The sequence below is a fragment of the Aulonocara sp. 'chitande type north' Nkhata Bay genome, linkage group LG14 (genome assembly GCF_057382095.1).
Source record: "Aulonocara sp. 'chitande type north' Nkhata Bay isolate Kocher_YH1m ecotype deep benthic linkage group LG14, A_spYH_male_GT1.1, whole genome shotgun sequence".
Taxonomy (NCBI): domain Eukaryota; kingdom Metazoa; phylum Chordata; class Actinopteri; order Cichliformes; family Cichlidae; genus Aulonocara; species Aulonocara sp. 'chitande type north' Nkhata Bay.
In genome coordinates, this window is record NC_141357.1 from 18,616,534 (window position 1) to 18,636,282 (window position 19,749).

At 41.6% G+C, this 19,749-nt stretch overlaps 1 protein-coding gene across 5 annotated transcripts in view; it reads left to right on the forward strand.

Annotated features, from left to right (window-relative positions):
• The window catches only part of dync2h1 (dynein cytoplasmic 2 heavy chain 1), a 120,041-nt gene that overhangs the window by 35,553 nt on the left and 64,739 nt on the right, over window positions 1–19,749 (forward strand). For 3 of the 5 annotated variants that reach the window (XM_086261363.1, XM_086261365.1, XM_086261362.1), the window contains exons 51-69: window positions 645–747; window positions 2,500–2,664; window positions 8,923–9,047; window positions 9,481–9,729; window positions 10,109–10,217; window positions 10,945–11,058; window positions 11,616–11,758; window positions 12,099–12,180; window positions 13,128–13,291; window positions 13,763–13,900; window positions 15,053–15,166; window positions 15,317–15,477; window positions 15,901–16,024; window positions 16,195–16,316; window positions 16,620–16,706; window positions 16,999–17,125; window positions 18,157–18,298; window positions 18,764–18,873; window positions 19,180–19,200. In XM_086261363.1, coding sequence (XP_086117489.1) covers window positions 645–747; window positions 2,500–2,664; window positions 8,923–9,047; window positions 9,481–9,729; window positions 10,109–10,217; window positions 10,945–11,058; window positions 11,616–11,758; window positions 12,099–12,180; window positions 13,128–13,291; window positions 13,763–13,900; window positions 15,053–15,166; window positions 15,317–15,477; window positions 15,901–16,024; window positions 16,195–16,316; window positions 16,620–16,706; window positions 16,999–17,125; window positions 18,157–18,298; window positions 18,764–18,873; window positions 19,180–19,200 — 2,400 coding nt within the window. The remainder of the gene's footprint in view (window positions 1–644; window positions 748–2,499; window positions 2,665–8,922; window positions 9,048–9,480; window positions 9,730–10,108; window positions 10,218–10,944; window positions 11,059–11,615; window positions 11,759–12,098; window positions 12,181–13,127; window positions 13,292–13,762; window positions 13,901–15,052; window positions 15,167–15,316; window positions 15,478–15,900; window positions 16,025–16,194; window positions 16,317–16,619; window positions 16,707–16,998; window positions 17,126–18,156; window positions 18,299–18,763; window positions 18,874–19,179; window positions 19,201–19,749) is intronic. The other 2 variants (XM_086261366.1, XM_086261367.1) reach the window with 2 other exon arrangements.

The following is a 19,749-nucleotide window of genomic DNA, read 5'->3' on the forward strand; positions in this document are numbered from 1 at the left end:
ATGTGGAGATTCAGGTGCTTATTTTTAATCGTGTCATCTTTTTGCATATCTAGTTTGCGGTAGATAGAAATGTGTAATGAAAAGAGGTTTTATCTGTATCTATAGATATTTACTCACAGCCACTTTATTAAGTCAAAGTCAAAGTTTGTTTATATAGCACAATTAAAAGACTAGTGTACATCAAAGTGCTTCACAATAAAACGGCAATGCGGGCAGAACAAAGAACCTTATTAGGAACACAGTTTTATCAAGTGATTGTGATGTTCAAGAAACCAGTTTGAGATGATTTGAGCTTTGTGGCATGGTGCTTTATCCTGCTGGAAGCAGCCATCAGAAGACACATACATTGTGGTAATAAAGCATGTGTACAAGGTCAACAAAGAAAATATCCCCCACATCGTTACACCACTACCATTAATAGAAAAAAACGATGGATCTGTTCTATGTTCAAAATCAATTAAGTCATTTTTCTCCCTGTTCTGATGCTCGGTTTGAAGTTCAGTATATGCCTAAATGCATCAATTTGCTGCCATGTGGTTTTTTGTGTTAACAATCAGTTAATTAAGTTGATTAATAAACTGTCTGCTGAGTGTATAATAATATAATATAATAACCCCTTTCTGTATTTTCTTCTTTCCTGTTAGGTAAAAGCCAAGTTCACAGTGGATGACCACAGCCATTATGTGTTTACACCTTGTATTCTCACAGAATGGGTTCTCAGCCTGCTGCGGTATGACCTCACTGCAGGTAACTAAAATCAAACCAAAAATAGATCGATATAAATATGTATGTGTTTTAGAAAACAGAGTAAGATTTATGAGGTTAAAATTTTTCAAATAACACGGCCCAGCCTTCTCTAAGTTAAAAACTTAGGGGACTATTTTGAGGCATTAGTCACTACACATACAAAAGCAGAAGGTTGAATTTAATGACCCACTACTAATTTCTTAGTTTATTCATATTGCTGAGTAACATTAATAATTCCATTTTAATGCCAGAATAATACAAAAAAATACAGCCCCACAGAGTTAGTTACTCGTCTGTGTTCTTTCAGCTCAGAGCCACCGTTTCTGTCTCTCACCTTTTTCCTTCTTTCTGTCGGCCTCTCTCTGATTCCTCTCTTCTCTTTCCCCAGTCCCTTTCTGCCACTCGTCTGTCTCTCACTCTTTCATCATCCTCTCCCTTTGCTGTCCTTTCATCTCTCCTTCTGTCACTCTTTCTCTCCTTCTGCAATGTGTTCCTGCTGTGATAGTGAGTCCAATCATTTATTTTAATTAAACACGTCAGCAGAGAAACTTCCCTTTTCCTGTCCTCATCAGTTTTTACTTTCTTTTTTTCTTTCTGAATTCTCTGCCCGGTTTGCTGCTTACCTTCTTTTTGGTATGTAAAAAAAAAATCCTTATTCTTTATATTTCTTCTGTGGCTGCGGTGAATTTGAGCTTGAATAAAGTCCTTTAGGCAGTGTTATCTGTGCTTCCTAGTTTTATTTGATGTGTTTTAGAGGTGATGGGTTGATACTGAGACTGGATACTGTCACAGATGCTGACATATCACTTTTACAATTTCACTAAAACATCAGTGTAAAAATGCCAAAAAAATAACATATCTTTGAGGCCATTTAAGAACATCTGTTGCCGTTATGTAGAGTATCCACAAGAGAGCACTGACAAGTTTTAGATGGATGCAGCTCGTGGAGCCCATTCTGTATATACTCAGAAATTTACAAATTATAAATTAGAATTGCTTTTTGTTTGTTTTTGTGGTCATTGCTTTTTTTATTAAACAACCAATATTGTTAATTATTCATATTAACAAATATCAATATCAGTGTTTGCCTTAAAACTCCAAAATAAGCGAGGATTTATTTGCCTTACTGCTGGTGGCGGAATCATTATAAAGTGGATTTTGGAAATCAAAAGTCATGGGAATAAAAAAAAATGCAGGAAAAATTTACATTTATTTTTTTTTCCTGTAATGGTTTTTAGAATTTAAATTGCTAGGAAAACCCCAGAGACAGAACTGTGTCTGTGTTTGTCATGTTTCAGTATTTTCAGGCACCGTTGAAACCAGTGTTCCATAGTATCACAAATCTGGCTTGTCCCTCCAGTTTTCAGCAAGTAGCACTCTGCTGTTTCGTGGGGAAATTTATTACATATGTGTGATCCAGGGAGGTGATTTTGTCATACTGAGCATTGTCAAAAACAGCCCTTTGACTCATATTAAATCCTGAGTAATAGTGTGATTATTATGAAACTAAATGCCAGGTTTAGGCAGACTAAAATTTGGATTGTATATTTAACGTATACATTTAGCTAACACCTGGTATGAGATCACCTAAATATTTAAATTATCGGGGAAGGGGGGGGGTCTAACAAAATGAATAAATCTTAATTTTGTGTAAATGTGTAAAGGTCTTTTTTTAACTATATTCTGTTAAGTCTTAATTCATATATATGTGTGTGTGTGTGTGTGTGTGTGTATCTCACTTGTTCCCTTTAGCTCAATCTAATGTGACAGACAGCGTGTTGGAGGTGGTAGCATACGAGGCCAGGAGGCTCTTCAGAGACCGACTAGTTTCCTCCAAAGACCTTCACACCTTTGATAACATCCTCTCCTCCATCATACGAGGGGACTGGAGCTCTGATGCTCTAGATAACATGACTGGTATGGGATGGCTGTGCTCTTACTTCTAAGTCATAAGCCAAATATTAGGTCTGACCATGAAAGACTATTACTGAACGAGGCTTTTAAGCAGTTAATGTCAATATTACTGGCTGGGCATGTCTGAATGAAAGCAGTATATGATTAGAGCCCTTTTTGACAGCTCTGCATATATATTTACACGTGGCAATATCTCTGTTAATGGTCTGTTTTGAATACTAAACTAGTAATGATTTTAATTATTGATTTTTTTTCCATTTGCTTTGCTTGCTTTCAGTGTGTCAACAGAGCCAACTCTGTGCCTAGTAGTATGTCTTATTCACTGATTGATAAAGTTCTGAGATTTCTTCTGGATAATACCAGAAGGTTGATATATTTGTGTGGGCTGAGATTTTACTTTCAAAGAAAACACAGTAATGATCAGACAGGCCCACATCAGACACAGTAACCTTTGAAATGCTCAGGCCTTTGGAGATCAGTAGGTCAAGAGTGTGTCCTCTATTATGTGTGGCCTCTGTTACATGCTGAGTCAGCCCAAAGTTGCCCAGAGTGTTACTCAGGTCTTTAGTCCCTTTGTCCTGAGGGTTGTCCACATGAATGTTAAAATCCCCAGCAATAATTACACAGTCAAAATCAACACAGATCACAGACAGCAGTTCACTGAGGTCATTAAAAAAGTCTGTGCAGTATTTGGGAGGCCTGTAAACATTAAGAAACACAACTTTGGATGGGGCCTTCAGCTGTAAAGCCACATATTCAAAAGACTGAAAACTTCCAGGAGATTGCTGCTTACATTGAAATGATTCATTAAATAAGACAGCAACCCCTCCTCCTCTCCTGCTCGCCCTGACCTCACTGATAAAACTGTAGTTAGGAGGGGTCGTCTCGATGAGAACAGCTCCACTGTTACTTTGGTCCAACCAAGTTTCAGTTAAAAACATAAAATCAAGGCTGTGCTCAGTGATTAAATCATTAATTAAAAATGTTTTCCCAGCTAGAGATCTAATGTTTAATAAAGCCAACTTAAGTGTTTTAGAGGTATTACTTGTCCCCTCGTGTTTGGGAGCAGTCTGTGGCACACAAGGTATGTTTACTATGTTTAAAGATCTTTTAGAGTGCAGCTCTCTGTGTTTTGACCAGGCCACATGTCTCCTGTCACCTAAAAGTACAGAAATTTTAAAACCTTCTAGTAAACAGGGTCCCAGCTTCTCCTGGGAAAAGTCATCACTGCCATAATCCTCACAGCCCGGACCCTTCACACATCACGCATCAGACTGCGGAGACAGGGCATGAAGAGGAACTAAGGGGGGCGAGGCTGGGCAATGTGACTTCGATTGCTCTGTTGAGGGTGGGGCTCGATGGCGAACCTTTGGCCGCTCTGGTGGGGGGTTTATGGGGGACAAAAAGGGATTGGGACGGGGGGTAGATCTGAGCCCAGCATTGACCCGCTCCATCATCTCCTCAGTGAATTTCAGGTGTGGGGAGGAGGGAGAAAGGGAGGGGGAGGAGGGTGATGGCCTGTCAGGGGTTTGGGGGACTGGGGAAGGTCGTGGTCCCTTGTCCTGGTCGTTGGTGTTGTTGAGAGAGTTGGAGGCAAATAGGGACCCCTCTTCTTGCCTTAGATGTCTCTCCTTTCTGAGGCTCTTCCTCAGATGCCATTGATGTCTCTCCTTTCTGAGGCTCTTCCCGGGTGGGGGCAAATGGAGCTCCTCCTCAAGGTTTCTGCTGGGCTTTGTCTGTTCTTGGAGTACTGTTTGTTCCTCTTTATGAGATAACTCCTCGTTTATCTCAGCCTTGGCACCAAGCACGGATGGATGACGTATGGAATAAAACAAGTTGGAGGTGAACAGTTTCACCCCTGACTTGTTAAAATTAAATCCATTTGCTTTGAACAGATGCCTGCGTTCCCAAAAAATATTAAAGTTGTCGATAAAATGCACTGAGTGGTCAGCACATGCTGATATAAGCCATTTATTCAGTGTAAACAACCTGCTGAATCTCTCGTCTCCTCCTCTGACCGGCGGTACAGGTCCACTGATGAATACAGCTGCATTCAGAGAGTTTACAGTATTTAATAATCCAGTAAAGTCCCGTTTCAGAACCTCCGACTGTTGTTTGGACACATCGTTTGACCCTGTATGCAGAACAATGTTTGTCACAGTTGGATATTCATCTGCAATTTGAAGAATTCTCTCCTTCAGGTTGTTGACCATATCGTTAGGAAAGCAGAGGACTTTAGTGTTCTTACCGCACATCCTTTGTACATCCTTTACGGCAGAGTCACCCACAATCAGAGTTTCAGGCCTAGCCTTTAGCTTTCCCTGTGGCCTTTCACTTTTCAACAGATTTTCAGACCTTATTTCGCTGCTTTTAGATGGATGGTTGTCCGATATAGATCCAAGGTCCTTTGATAGTGGAGCAAATCTGTTCTGCAGTTTCACATTCAGTTGTTTTGGAGGTTTGTTGTTAACCTTCCTATTCACGGTTGTCCAGTCCTGTTTCCTCCCGTATACAGGGGTAGAAGAGCTTCTCTGTCTCGTAGGAAGTGAAGGCCAGTCGGTTTCAGAGATTTCAGCTCGCTGTGCCCTGCCTGTGATACGTCCTCCCCCTTCCAGGAGACATGATTTATGTCTTGGTTTTGCACCAAGACAGTCTAAGGGGGGATTATCACTTGAGGATTTATAATAATGCACAGAGTCTACTTTCTTGGTCATGTTATCTGTGCTCCTTAGCTGTGTACTAGCTTGCTCATCGCCATTGTTTTGAATCAAAGGCAAGGTTGTTTCATTTCCACACAGTCCATTTACCTCCACGTTTACTTCTAAGCGATGAATTTTTGTCTCCAGTACTGCAATCTTCTGCAGGAGGCTGTGGTAGTCATCTGTGGAGAGGGAAGGCATCTTGTTGCTAGTTAGCCTAGCGGTTAGCACCTTTCCAGGCTATTGAGGCTGCTCGGTGCCCAGACGCTGTAATCAGGCTTCAGCTGTGTCTAGGCCACAGACACACGGAGCGCTGAGGACAAGGTAACCATAAAATGTTGCTGTTTCTGTTAAGAACACTCTAGTCCTAATGATCTACAAGTGTCCAGAAGTTATCGCAGGTAAGCTCACACGGAAAAAAGGGAAAAAATCAGCATAAAAATCAATAAAAATCAATATAAGAAGCAAAGCATTCAAGAGCAAAGAGATGAAGCGTCCACACTCACAAAGGGGAGGAGCCTTTGTGAGTCAAGTTTAACCTCTCAGCAGGTAAGCATGAAGGCGCCACAGATCTGGGCGTGGATGAAACACTTCTCCTCCCGCCTGAGAGAGGAGATCCCTGCGGAGAGGAAGCTGCCAAGGACTCGCTGCTAGCAGGCTGATTATCTCTGCATACCACGACCTTGTGGGCCACCAAGGGGCCACTAGAAGCAGAGAGAGAGGGACTGCCGACGCACTCTCTCTAGAACTGGAGATATCATTTCCACTGGGGGAAATGCATACAGGAGCACATCTGGCCATTGGTGCGCTAGTGCGTCCATGCCCAAGGGTGCATCGTGGTCGATTATGGAGAAGAACAGGGGGCAGTGAGTATTTACCCTGGAGGTAAAAAGATCTATTTGCGCCTTGCCAAATAGATCCCAAATCTGAGCCACTATTAAAGGGTGTAACCTCCATTCTATCACCAGAGAGAATGGAGGACCCCCCCCATGGAGAGAAGGTCTGGCCCCAGGTTCAGGTGGCCCTTAGAGACACAGCTCTAAGTGGTTGATGTGCAGCTCGTGCTGGGCTGCGGACCAGATCCCTCTCACTGATGCACCCTCACACAGCTCTCCACACCCTCTTAGGGAAGCATCTGAGGACACCATTTTGCAAAACAACACCCTCCCAATCCAAGAGCCCTGATGCAGCAGCCCGGGCTCCCTCCAAGGACGGAGAGCTAGCATGCAAGATGCGGTTACCGTCAGCCTGCTCCGGAGGTGACGCAATGCAAACAGGCGGTGAGAGAGAGTCCAGTGTTGAAACGCTCTCATCTTTAACTGTCCAAGTGGCACTATGGCGATCATAGATGACATCATGCCCAACAAATGTAATATCGTCTGGAAACGCAGTCTGCGTCCCAGCTGAAACTGAGCGAGGCAGCGATTAAACCAGCCACTCTGTTCTCAGACAAACGTGCTGGAAAGTGAGCATATTTCCAAACCGAGGAAAGAAATCAGCTGACTCGGGGTTAGCGAGCTCTTTTGAAAGTTCACAGAGAACCCCTGAATCTGAATGTGTGACAGAACCAGCGACAGCTGTGTCTCCGCCTGCTCTCTGGAGCAAGCTATGAGAGCCCAGTCGCCTAGGTAGGCTAAGATGCGGATGCCTCTCTCTCTGAGGGGCGGTAGCGTTGCCTCGGCACATTTCGTAAAGGTGCGAAGAGCGAGCGACAGCCCGAACGGCAGCACTAGGTATTCGTAGGCTATGCCCTCGAATGCAAACCTCAGAAACTGCCTGTGTTTCGGGTGTATAACCACATGAAAATAAGCATCTGTTAGATCGATTGTTGCAAACCAATCTCCCGGGCCGACTGCATTCAAGAATTGTCTGAGTGTTAGCATCTTGAACCTGTACGTCCGTAGATATGTGTTCAAGACTCGCAGGTCAAGGATGGGACGAAGCCCTCCACCTTTTTTTGGAACAACAAAATAACGGCTGTACCAGATTTTGTCTGTCTCCGAAGTGGGGACCACTCGTATTGCTCTTTTCTGCAATAGCGCCTTTATTTCGTCTCTGAGTATCATGGCCGCCTCTGTGTCGACAGTCGTGTTTACGAGTCTCCGGAAACGAGACAGTTTGACCCGGAACCGGTAACCCATGGCAAAGGTTCGCAGCACCCACAGAGAGGGGGCGCAAGCGCGCCACTGAGGGAAGTGAGCAGCCAGCCGGCTGACCTGCAGCACTGACGGCGGGGCGTTGTTGCCCCTCAGTGTGTCTGCAGGGGACTGCACCACCTGCCTGACCTGGCTCATTCTGCCTGCAGGCTGAGCATTTGTGATTGTTTGAGAATAAACAACACTCTTTATTGACTGTAACATGGAAACATGTACATTCACACATTTTGTTGGATGCACCTTTTCTGGGGCACAACAATGAAAAACAGCAGGAACACTTGATGTGGTCACCTGAACATTTAACACACCTGAACAGGGAGTTACAACCTGAGGCATTTTGTGTGCAGGGGGTTTGTGCTTGGGAGAGTCAGAGTGTTAGGACATCGACTGGATAATCCTCGTCTTCAGACTCAGAAAGGAGAGGGTCATGCCGTGCGACAGCCAAGCGTCCCAGCACTTTTTCCACAAACATCACCCATCTTTCCAGGGTCAAGCGCCCGAGCTGGCGACAAAACGCACAGGCTTTGGGCTCCGTCAACGCTCTCCTAGTGTGGACGACCCCCAGGCAGACAGGGTAGGCATCGTGCTGTTTGCTGTCGTGCAAAGAGAAACCGCATCCCTCAGGAGGGACCATGCACATGTCATCACACGTCATCTGCCCTGAAGGTGTGAATAAAGGTTTCTTCAGCCAGGACACGCGAGGGCGTGATATCCATATCCATATCCATACTTATGTGTTGTACCGAGTGAATCAACTGAAAGGGAACCAGCTCACTGTGTTAGCAATAATACTATGTATTGTGTTTAATAATGTGCTTTACAGCAGTCTGGAAATCTGTGAAAAGATGTAGCTTTTGCTAGCTTTTGTCATAAAAATAGCACTGAAAACCCTTATAGAGAAAACTGGCTCGGTTACAAAGAGGCAGACAAATCTAATCTAAATCTTTAATCTAATCAGCTTGTAGATTGCCTTGTATCCCCAGTGAGGAATGCCTCTCCCAGACTGTGGCCACCTGGAAAACAGGGATTGCAAAAACAAAAATTTCTTGTGCACAAGTTGCTTATAAAGGCACAAACTACATTCGAGAATACAATTTGATGTCTGTTTGTTTGTCAACAACATTGTGCAACAATTACCCACCCTCATTTTAGGAAATCTGGTGAAGATGTGAATCATGGGCAAAGTAAAAACCCATCAAAGCTGATTGCAGATCTGGATCACTTTCTTTGAACTGACAAAATGGGCCATTTAGCCCTGATGGTGGATGCACTCTCTGCACTTCTGTGTTTCATACACAGTTGATTGCTAGTACAACACTGTCTATGCTGCACTTTTATTTTTTCTTAGACAACCTCCATGTAATTTAACATGTCCACTAATAGTCTGTTATTTTGTCTGTTTGCAGATGGTTTCTATGTGACATGGGGAGCGTCTGAGGGGGCTGTGATCACTCCTGGCCAGTCTCTGCCTCCTCATGGCAAACAACTGGGACGCCTGGACTCTACTGATTTAAAACAAGTTATACAGAAGGTACGCAGTAAGAGACTGTTGTTAGACTTGTTGGATTAACTGTGGACAGAAAGATGTGTCTACACAGTGTTACAGCAACTATAGGGATTTTCTCTTTATTCTTCTTAGCTAAAACACTGATATGGTCCTTATGTGCAAATGCGCTAATACAATAAATCATCAGTATATCAATAGCATTTTAGACAGGATAATCTGCACTAGTGTCATATTTTGCTAAAAAAGCTTAAACTTTTTACCTAATTTAAAGTAAAAGAAATGGTACTGCCACTTTGCTTTAGTAAATTTATAAACTTCTGTTTTTGTGCTTCTTTTTTCATCGTCATGTCTAACTCTGTGTTTGCATTTCTTTGTCTTTGTTTTCTTATTTTCACTTCACTGTGTTTGCTGCTGTGTACCTCCTTCACCTGTGTGTCTGTTCCTCGTTTTCCTCTAGGGAGTCGTGCTGTACAGTCGAGATAACAGGGAGCTGGATCTTCTCCTGTTCTGGGAAGTGTGCGACTTTGTGTCCAGGGTAGATCGGGTCCTAAGCAGACCTGGTGGGTCTCTGCTTTTGGCAGGGCGCAGCGGAGTGGGTCGGCACACAGCCACGTGCCTAGTGTCACACATGCACGGATACACGTTGTTTACTCCAAAAATCTCCCGTGGTTACACCCTGAAGCATTTCAACAGTGATCTCAAGACGGTAAGTGGATTTCCTTTATTAGATTTTATCTCTTTATCTGGTTCACATTATACTTTAATAAATTGCATTTGCAAAATGCTCTTAGAGATAATCACACGTTACACACTAATCCTGCAGGCTATACGGTTCCTATTCTGAAGAACTCCCTGTTGAGCATTTGTGTGTTTTTTTCAGATTGAGTGACACTTATAATTACCATTAAAAGTGAATAGTTACTGATAAAAGAATTTTCTGTCGTTTTAGTTGATTTTTATGCATTAAATCAGTACCCATTATCATATGTTGACAGATGTCTCACTTTGCGGAGGTTTAAGCATAGACTATGTAATCTCAGCTGATGGCACTATATAATATATTTGTGTGGATACTGTGTGATTAGGTGATGCAGCTGGCAGGTCTGGAGGGCCAACAGGTGGTTTTACTATTAGAGGACTATCAGTTTGTCCACCCAGCTTTCTTAGAGATGGTGAACAGCCTGCTGTCATCAGGTATGTGTTGTGTTTATTTATGCTTTTGCCTTATTTTTTTATTTATAGAAACGTGAGTTATTGGGACTCAAGAAATTGTAGCTTCATTTAAGAGTTAATGTTTAAACTGCGATTGTCACACTGCAAATCTTAAACAGTATTTGCAATATATAGCTGGACTATGGTTTTAGATGGGTTTATGTTCTGATAGAAGAAATTATTTTGACCTTTGGGTTTAGTCAGACCAGAATTTTCTTCCTGCTCACAGACTTCATGCTAGGCTAACCATCCAACCATCCCCCACTCCAGCTTCACTCTGAGCAGACAGATCTGAGTGGTTATTGGGTGATATTGTTCATCTTGCGTACAAAGTCTTGTCAAATGACTTTCAGCTCTAATTCAAGGGGTTTACCAAAAGTATTTCATTTACTGTTCAGGAATCATTTTCAGAGTCTCAAAAGTAACTGGGCAAACTACCAAAACTTTAAATATGAGCATTGTTTTTAATGTTCAGTTTCATCTGAAAAAGTGTGCCTTGTTGGGTTGAGATCAGGTAATCATTGAACATGTTCAATGATTACCTGACACACATTTCTTTCTTCTTCTTGCAAGAAGAAGAAAGAAATGTGTGTCTCCTAAAATTATAAACTATATATGAGATGTGCATTTGAATATGGATCATACACTCAAGAATTTTCTCTGTTGTAGTTAAGTTGTAGTTCTAATGTATCCTGGGGACATTTTTCAGGTGAAGTTCCAGGTCTATATACCCCTGAGGAACTGGAGCCACTCCTCTCGTCACTGAAAGATGGTGCTTCCCAGGATGGATTCACCGGACCTCTCTACAACTATTTCTCTCACAGTCAGTATTGTGGTTTTATTGACAGCATGGTCCCTCTGTCTTTCTGTTGTTCATTGTTCCTTCATTAGGGCCTCTTCTCACTGTAAACCTCTATTATATGTGACATTTAGTTACAGAGATTGTTTTTTCTGTTTTTCTCCTTGATTATATCCGACTGTGTTCTTCTGCTTCATTGCTGCGCACTGTTGTTGGTACTGTATAAATGCTGCAATGTCACAGAGGTTGCTGCTTGTGAATCAAATCAATAACCATTATTGGCAAAGTAAAACCACTAAAGAGCTTACTCCTCACCTTTTCTCTCCAACTCTGCCAGATACAAGTTAATAAAGATGCTATTATGAATATGAATATTCTTTATTGTCATTGTCACAAGTACAATGAAATTGAAAGATGTCTCCGGTCAGTGCAACATCACGAAAGATAAATACTTAAAAACTATAATATATATTGGTATTATTAGTGATAATACCAATGCCTGTCATTGTCCCACACCGTGTCCACCTTTCATCAAAGTTTCCCGATGAATTCCCTTCACCACTGTCTCACATCCCACTCAGGAATCCAGCAGAACCTCCACATTGTTCTGATCATGGACTCCTCCAACCCTAACTTCACCATCAACTGTGAGAGCAACCCAGCTTTTTACCGCAAGTGCTCTGTCCAGTGGATGGAAGGATGGTCTGAAAGCAGCATGAAAAAGGTTAATATCAGAACAGCAAGATCAAAATGGGCATTAAATCATCAGCTGTTAATAAAGCTCACGCTAAGTGTTGCTTATGAGATTAGCAATGCACATTCCTTCCAACCTTTAAAGACAGACCTGTGTAATTCTGCTCTACTAATGTCTGTTGACCTAATACAGCAGCCCTAATAATGAATTGGTTTTCTCTCATTGTTGGAATTTTAAAATTGAAAACTTTTTTTTTTTACTTTACAGGTTATTTTTAAAAATCAAGGTGTTGCGGTCATATTTGTGCACACACCAGTTCTTTTATAGTCACATTTGCAAATCTGGTAAACCTAAACGTGTTGCTTGTCAGATACCTGAGCTGTTGTTGGCAAAAACTGAGCAGGGAGGGGAGGAGACCGAAAGAGAAAAGGGCAGCAAGAGGAAAAGCTCAGGTAAGCACATGAACATTAAGTCACAGTTCATGAATGATTGATGATCTCTGGACTTAAAATGTTGTCAGATAGCTGATAAATGCCAATGCAGAATTGTATACACGCGAAGCTATCACCTTCACAATGTGAGTGACTTTGAAATAGGAGTGATGACAAAGTGCATTTGAGCCATTTTATAGTTGTTCATGCTGTTGGCATGATTAATCACATTGAAAAACGAAAAAATTAGAACTGGTCAATGTTGTTTAAACAAATAAATAGATAATCAGTCTCGTATTTATTTTCTATTTATCTACAGTGTAATAGTACTCACAGACTGCACAACACTTTGTTGAAGCACCTTTGGCAGCAATCAAGTCTTTTTGAGTATGATGCTATAAGCTGGCGCATCTATTTTTGGGCAGTTTTTCCCGTTCTTTGTTGTAAAACCTCTCAAGCTCCATCAGGTGGATAGGGAGGGTGTGTCGATGCATAGCCAGTTTCAGATCTCTCCAGAGATGTTCAGTCGGGTTTCGGTGTCTGATTCCCTTCAGACATGAGACTCTGCATTCAGGCCAAAGAGTTCAATCTTTGTTTTGTCAGACCAGAGAGTTTTGTTTCTATGGTCTGAGAGTCTTTCAGGCAAACTCCAGGTGGGCTATCCTCTTACTGAGGAGGGGCTTCCATCTGAACTGTCTACCATAAAGGCTTTTATTGTTATTATTGTTATTATTATTATTGTTATTATTATTATTTATTTGTTTGTTTATTTTATTTTACTCATATTTCCATTTAGTCACTACCATGTGATAAATTAAGATGAATTATCTTATTTTATTAATAGTAGTAGTATCATAAGCTTATAATACTTAGACATATTTAATGGCTCTATATTTTTAGTGTAATCAGAATGACTTTATATCAACTTTTTCTCTTTGTGCATCTTTTTTTTCACCTGTGACTCTCAGGAGGGTCTGGGCAGGGGGATCTGTGCCGATTGTTCTTGATGGTCCATGAGTCATGCCGCGAACACGGTGCAACACCGAGCAAGTACATGGCCTTTCTGCATGTTTACACCGCATTATACAGTCGGAAGCAAAAGCAGCTTACTACAAGACAGCAGCATCTGCAGGTAAAATTGCAAATCTACCCTGTGATACAGAATTATAAGTAGTATGAGTTTTACTACTTCCGTAAGAAGCAACTTATTTTTGGAACAACTGATGAGAATTGTTTATCCTAGACTTGAAAATCGATAGATCTACACATAAAATAGCTCTTGATTTGACTTTTAGTGACGATAAGGGTTTTAAAAGAGCCTTGCGGTGAAAACGACACACAGCAAATAAAAGACATGGATTAGAGAAGTTATTTGGTTTTTGGAACTGTATCCAGCCCTGATAGATGAGCTTGTGCCCAGCATTCATCCTGTGTAGTATTTTATTTAAAGTTTTACTGCAGTTTTACACACTGATATGAGAAAGTACAATTACAAAGCAACCGTAAATGTTGTTGGTAAACATTGCACACACAAATTCCATTGAATCTTTAAGAGGAAACAAGTTTGACATTACTTGTAAAGTAATACATGTTATGTCTACAGGCAGGCGTTTCTAAGCTGAATGAAGCTAAAACATTGGTTGATGAACTAAAGAGGCGGGCTGCAGAGCAGAGCGAACTGCTGAGGACTAAACAACAGGAGGCAGATTCTGCCCTGCAGGAAATCACAACCTCCATGCAGGTGTGTATGTCTGTGCTGCTGGTGCATTGTCCGCTAGTGACTGTGTATTGGGATGGGTGGATGTGGGTATACGTGTGTGGCTCAGGACAGTAGTCCTGCAGGGTTTCATGTCTTTTCTAACTTATATCTATTCTATGTCTATCTATCCAACTTCTCTCCTCTCTTCTCTTCTCTGGCTTTCTTTTTCATCTGCATTGCATTATACAAAAAACTTTCTGCCTTTCCCATGGCAATATCCTCCCTGCTGTGAAGACACTATTTATTTAGTTTGTGTACGTATGTGTATTTGTTTGTTTTGTGACTTTCCTTTCATTCTCATCTCCTGATACCCCCATTTCCATTTCCTCCTGCTGGGTCTGTCTCGAGGATGGATGGTTGGATAGATGTGTGGAGGGGGAAAAGGAGATGAACCTTGTTCATTAGTTATGATATCCTTCTATCTTTCACTCTGTGGGGATTGGGTTTGTTGAGTTAGAGGGCGGGAGGAAGAAAGGAGATGAGAAACAAAAATAAGAAAGAAAAAGAAATAACTGTCAGAGGAGTCAGTTTTGCAGAGTGATAATTAAGAACTAGACTCATCCCTTTGGTCTGTAGTAGCTATGTCGCCTGTGGGGATGGAGACAGCAGGGAGAGAAGCGAGGAACACTGGAACAACGATGGGAAGAGTGTAAACAAAATAGATGGAAGACTGACTGAGGCTTGGCAAAGATGGAAATATTAAGAGAGCCGTTAAGGAAGAATGAAAATAAGGTTTGGAGCAGAAAAGGGGAATATATGTGGCATATAGCAAGACCTGGAGCCTTGACTATGGAAGAATTATAGGGATGGGAAAAAAAGCCAATGTTGGGATTAGCTTTAGATGAAAATGTGATGTGATAAAACTTTCAGGTTTGAAGAGGTCAGAGAGAGGACCTGTTGGAAAATGATGCGGCCAAACATTTGTCCTCACTGCTTTTTCATCATCAGTGTCACAATATTCCTAAAAAAATCCTATAAATGTAAAATACAATACAGATGATTATATAGAAATCATATATTCAGCTGCTTACTTTCAATCCTGATTAAGCCTTTTTCCCCTAACTTCAGTACATGCTAAAAGCCTGTTTTTAATCTAGTGTACTGAACATTTTCCTTATTTTTTGGATTTTCCAGAATGCCAGTGACCAGAAGGCAGAGATGGAAAAATTGAAAGGGAAAATGGCTCAAGAAGTGTCCAAAATTGAAGAGAGAAAAGCCAAAATCGACGACGAGCTGAAAGAAGTACAGGTAAGTGGTTTGTTGCCTGTTTTTGTGAGCATGCCCATTTCTGTAAGTTACGAGAAAACATCCCCCCTTTTCAAGGCTTGCAATCCCCATTGTGCTTATCCTTCACGTACTTGTGCATCTCTCGCTGCCTTTTCCCCTGCTGCCCTCTAGCCTTTGGTAGATGAAGCAAAGCGTGCAGTTGGAAACATCAAGCCTGAAGCGCTGTCTGAGATCCGCTCCCTCCGCATGCCTCCCGATGTCATCAGAGACATCCTGGAGGGGGTACTGAGGCTGATGGGCATCTTTGACACCTCCTGGGTCAGCATGAAGAGGTGAGAGAAAAGAGATAGGAAGAACGTGTAAAGGGATGGATAGGAAGATGAAGAGTTACCCTGTTGGGAGTAATTAAATTGATGAGGATCTTCGACACCTCTCGGGTTAGCAAAAAGAGGCATTAGGAGGTGATGAGGTGTTAGAGAATGGGTGGGAAACGAGGAAGAAAAGGGAAGGATAAACAAAGCCTTTCTGCACTGCTAATGAGCGAGTGTAGGTTGTGTGCGTATATTTGGGCGGGGTGGTGCTGGGGGTGGGGGGGCAACTGTTCATGCTTAATTAAGGAAAAAAAGGCTCATATTTTAGGCTTGAATTAACATTAAACTATCTGCTTTATGGGTTAATTTGATCTCTTTCTGATGATTTCATCTGTGTTTGGCTTTAATGTTGAACTCACACATGAAAACTCCTCTCTTCTCTAGCTTTCTAGCTAAACGTGGTGTGAGGGAGGACATAGCTACATTTGAAGCCAGGAACATCACTCCTGAGATTCGCCAGAGTGTGGAAGAGCTACTCAACAGGAACAGGGCTTCTTTCGACCCTAAGGTCTGCCTACCATAATAGCAGAATCAGAATTAGATGTACTGTTGGAGGTTGTTATTACAGCTTGATTGTTTTTTTGTTGTTGTTGTTGTTGGTTTGTTAGTGTGTTTGTCTTCTAAAGAAGTTATTATGGCTGTTTCACTGATTTGTAATGCTACTGTTGTTTCATTCAGAATGCAAAGCGTGCAAGTGCAGCAGCTGCTCCTCTGGCTGCCTGGGTCAAAGCCAATGTCCAATACTCCCGCGTCCTAGAGAGGATAGAGCCACTGGAAAGAGAACAGGCTGGACTTTTGGAGTAGGAAAACACACAAACACAACTCTATAAAAGACCGAAAATGCTTTCAACCTGTAAAACGCTGTATGTTTAAACAAAACAAAAAACAAGAAAGTTGAAGTTCTTGATTAAAAAAATTAAAAAGTTGCTAAGTTTTGTGAAGTAATTTTGATCTAGATTGTATTATTTTAAACAAACTTGTGATCACTGACTTCATCTAATTCTACTCAACTCTAACTCACGCTCAGTTTCTCGATGCTACACATGCAATAAATGATACATAAAGTAAGTCAATAAATCAATACGTGTGTTGTATGTGTCCAGAAACCTGAGGAAGACTGAGAGTAGGAAGAATAAACTAGAAGACCAGCTCAGCACTGTTGGAGCCAAAGTCAATGAGTTGAAAGAGAAGTATGCATCCTTCCTTCACCAATTAATCCTTCTATACTGTGTAGTTTGGGTTTTGCTTCTGGTTTTTGCGTGCTGTTGTCTCCTCATCCATGTTCAATCATACAATACAATCATCTTATAACTGAAAGATGTCCTACTTTCACTACACTCATTTTCTATATGACTCTACCTGCTGTAAATGTCATAGAGGAAGCCTCACCTGTTATATTTACAATGCATCTTATCGTCTTGGGTAAATATTACAATACATCTGCTTTCGGTTGGCTTTTCTTTCTCCTTACTTTCTCTGCAGGTTTCAGTGTCACACTGCAGAGGCAGCTAAGTTGGAGGCCGATGTGTCAAAAGCTCAGGGCACGATCACTGCTGCCCAGCAGCTTATATCACAACTGGACGGAGAACACACACGCTGGAATGCACAGGTAGTTTGATGTATGGCTGTGATGATATATGTATTGGTGGGGGAGGTTATACACATTTACTCAAAAAGAGGCTCATTTGCCATGTAAGAGCAACAGGAGCCGTGAGTGTCTAAGAGCTCGTGGGTGTGTGTGTGTGTATGACAGGGGGGATGGATCCCGCTGTCTTGGGTCCCTTCTGGCTGTTTTTACTCCTCTCCACAGCATCTGTCTGCACCTTAATTAAAACACTCAATCTCTTCCTGACACGCTCGCTCGTACACACACCCTCAGTCCCACCGTCTCCCTCAAGGACTACACCAGAGAGCCAGTTTGCTCTCCACTCACGTATTACCATATACTTTCACGTGTACACACATACACTCACTTCAACGCTGTACAGTAGCTGTAGGTCACTATACATCAATACTTCTAAGCTGTTTTAGTGTTTCTCAGGAAGGGAAAACCAATGAGTCAGGTGTACACAGCTACAGTGTAAGTGAAACAGATGCAAGTTTTTAAGTAGGATGTATTAATGCAGTAGACTAGAGATCTCAAGGTCATGAAAACTTGCAACCTCAGATGTGGATATAAGTGGGGAAAAGGGTTAGCAATTAAGCCTGATGTTTAAGTATTTTACAGAGATGTGCGGGTGCGCCCGTGTTCCCCTGACATGCTATTAAAATACCTCAAAGGAATCCTGATGAACCTGGAAGTCTTTACAGCTGTGTCAGTAAAATCGGTGCAGAACAGCAAGTGTGTTCCAGGTCCTGCACTTGTGGGTTAGCATTTTTTCGTCTAGTTAAACACTTTATGTGGTCATTTGGTATTTATAACTGTGTTTAGTATTAAAGAGTCATTAGGAAGAAAACCAAACAAAAACCAAACATGTTTTGCACTGGGCCATATTAGCAACATATGAGCAATGTACCAACTTCAGTTCTCTCCTTGCTCCATCTTCTTTTCTCACATCCACGCCTTTTCTCCCGATACTGCCCGTCACTCTAATGTGATTAGTTTTTATACTTTGTTCACCTACCTGTATTTTGTCCTAGATGTCCGAGATAAAGAATGAGTTGGATACGCTCCCTGTTAGAGCCTTGCTTGCGGCAGCCTTCATCACCTACCTGTCTGCAGCTTCGGAAGACCATAGACGACAGTGTCTGGACTCGTGGATGGCTCACTCTGGACTACAGAGTAAATATATCACTAGTTCTTTTACCACACTAGCAACAGCATATGGCAAGTCCTGTCCCAAGCAGCCTACTCAGACACCGCTGCCCACACACAACATAACGGACTCTACTGTTACAACATGGAACATACAGACGTTACAGCTCCAGGGTCTTCTCGAAGAGCTTGTTTGCCATTTAACTAAATAAATGGTAATTTTAATTTTAATTTATAATGATGTTATGTTTTAATCCCAGGCTCAGAAAGCATCACAGTACTTGATAATCCTGTTTTGTGACTTTGTGTTTTTTAATGATATGATACTACATCAATAATCAATACCCCAGTAACTGATCTCCTCTTACGTTAATATAAATGCATTGAAATTGTACATGAAAAGCACTAATTATTATCTCAGTGATATTTAAACTGAGGTATGGTGACAATAAATACAAATAAAGACACAAGCCTTTTTGTTGCTTGTTTCAGAGTTTGACTTGCGATCATTCCTGTGCTCGGAGAGTGAACAGTTGATCTGGAAGAGTCAAGGGCTGCCATCAGATGATCTCTCAATGGAGAATGCACTGGTTATACTGCAGGTTAGACTAATATTTCAAATCTGCATCTACAACGTGACACAGGGATTTACTAAATATAAACACTAATTTCAGTCTCTTTTTGCCTACTTTATATAAGGATGTTATTAATACTATTTATGCATTGGCTTGCTTATTTCACATCACTGTATAAAATATTTAAAAAGACATTAAAGTACAATACAAACCCAGCATTAACATGATAAAACAAGTCTAGCTGTACCGAAAGTTGTGTCCTTGTTGCCATACGTCTGTGCTCCATTTGGTTGTATCGTGTTTGTGTGTTGTTTTTATCATCGCCACCACCAGATCAATGCACTCAAGTTGAAGGTAAGAAGTCCATCATTCATCCTCGTAGCTGTTTCCTACATAGCTAGTTTATTTATTTAGTGTTTCTTTGTCTCTCTGTTTCTCTTTTGCTTTTGTGTTTGCCTTGAAACTAGTGAGAAAGAGATGTGCTGTCACTTTATTAGGTACACCTAGAGAGTACCAGGTTGGACACCTTTTGCCTTCAGAACTGTCTTAATTCTTCGTGGCATAGATCTCGCACATCCCAGACGTGCACTATTGGACTGGGATGGTGACTGTGGAGTCCATTTCAGTCATGTGAACTCATTGTTATGTTCAAGAAACATAACAATGAGACAGTTTGAGATTATTTGACTTTTCTGACATGGCACATTGAGTTCATGCCATGTGGTTAGAAATTTGCATTAAGGAGCAGATGGACAGGTGTACCCAATAAAGTGTCTAGGGAGTATATGTACGCATACACTCTCGCAAAAATGACATAGATCATATAAAATTTTGGGGGTTCTTGGAGACATCAAATGGTCCGCTCTCTCGCTGAATGTGCCGTAACTACTTGTGGGCAAATTG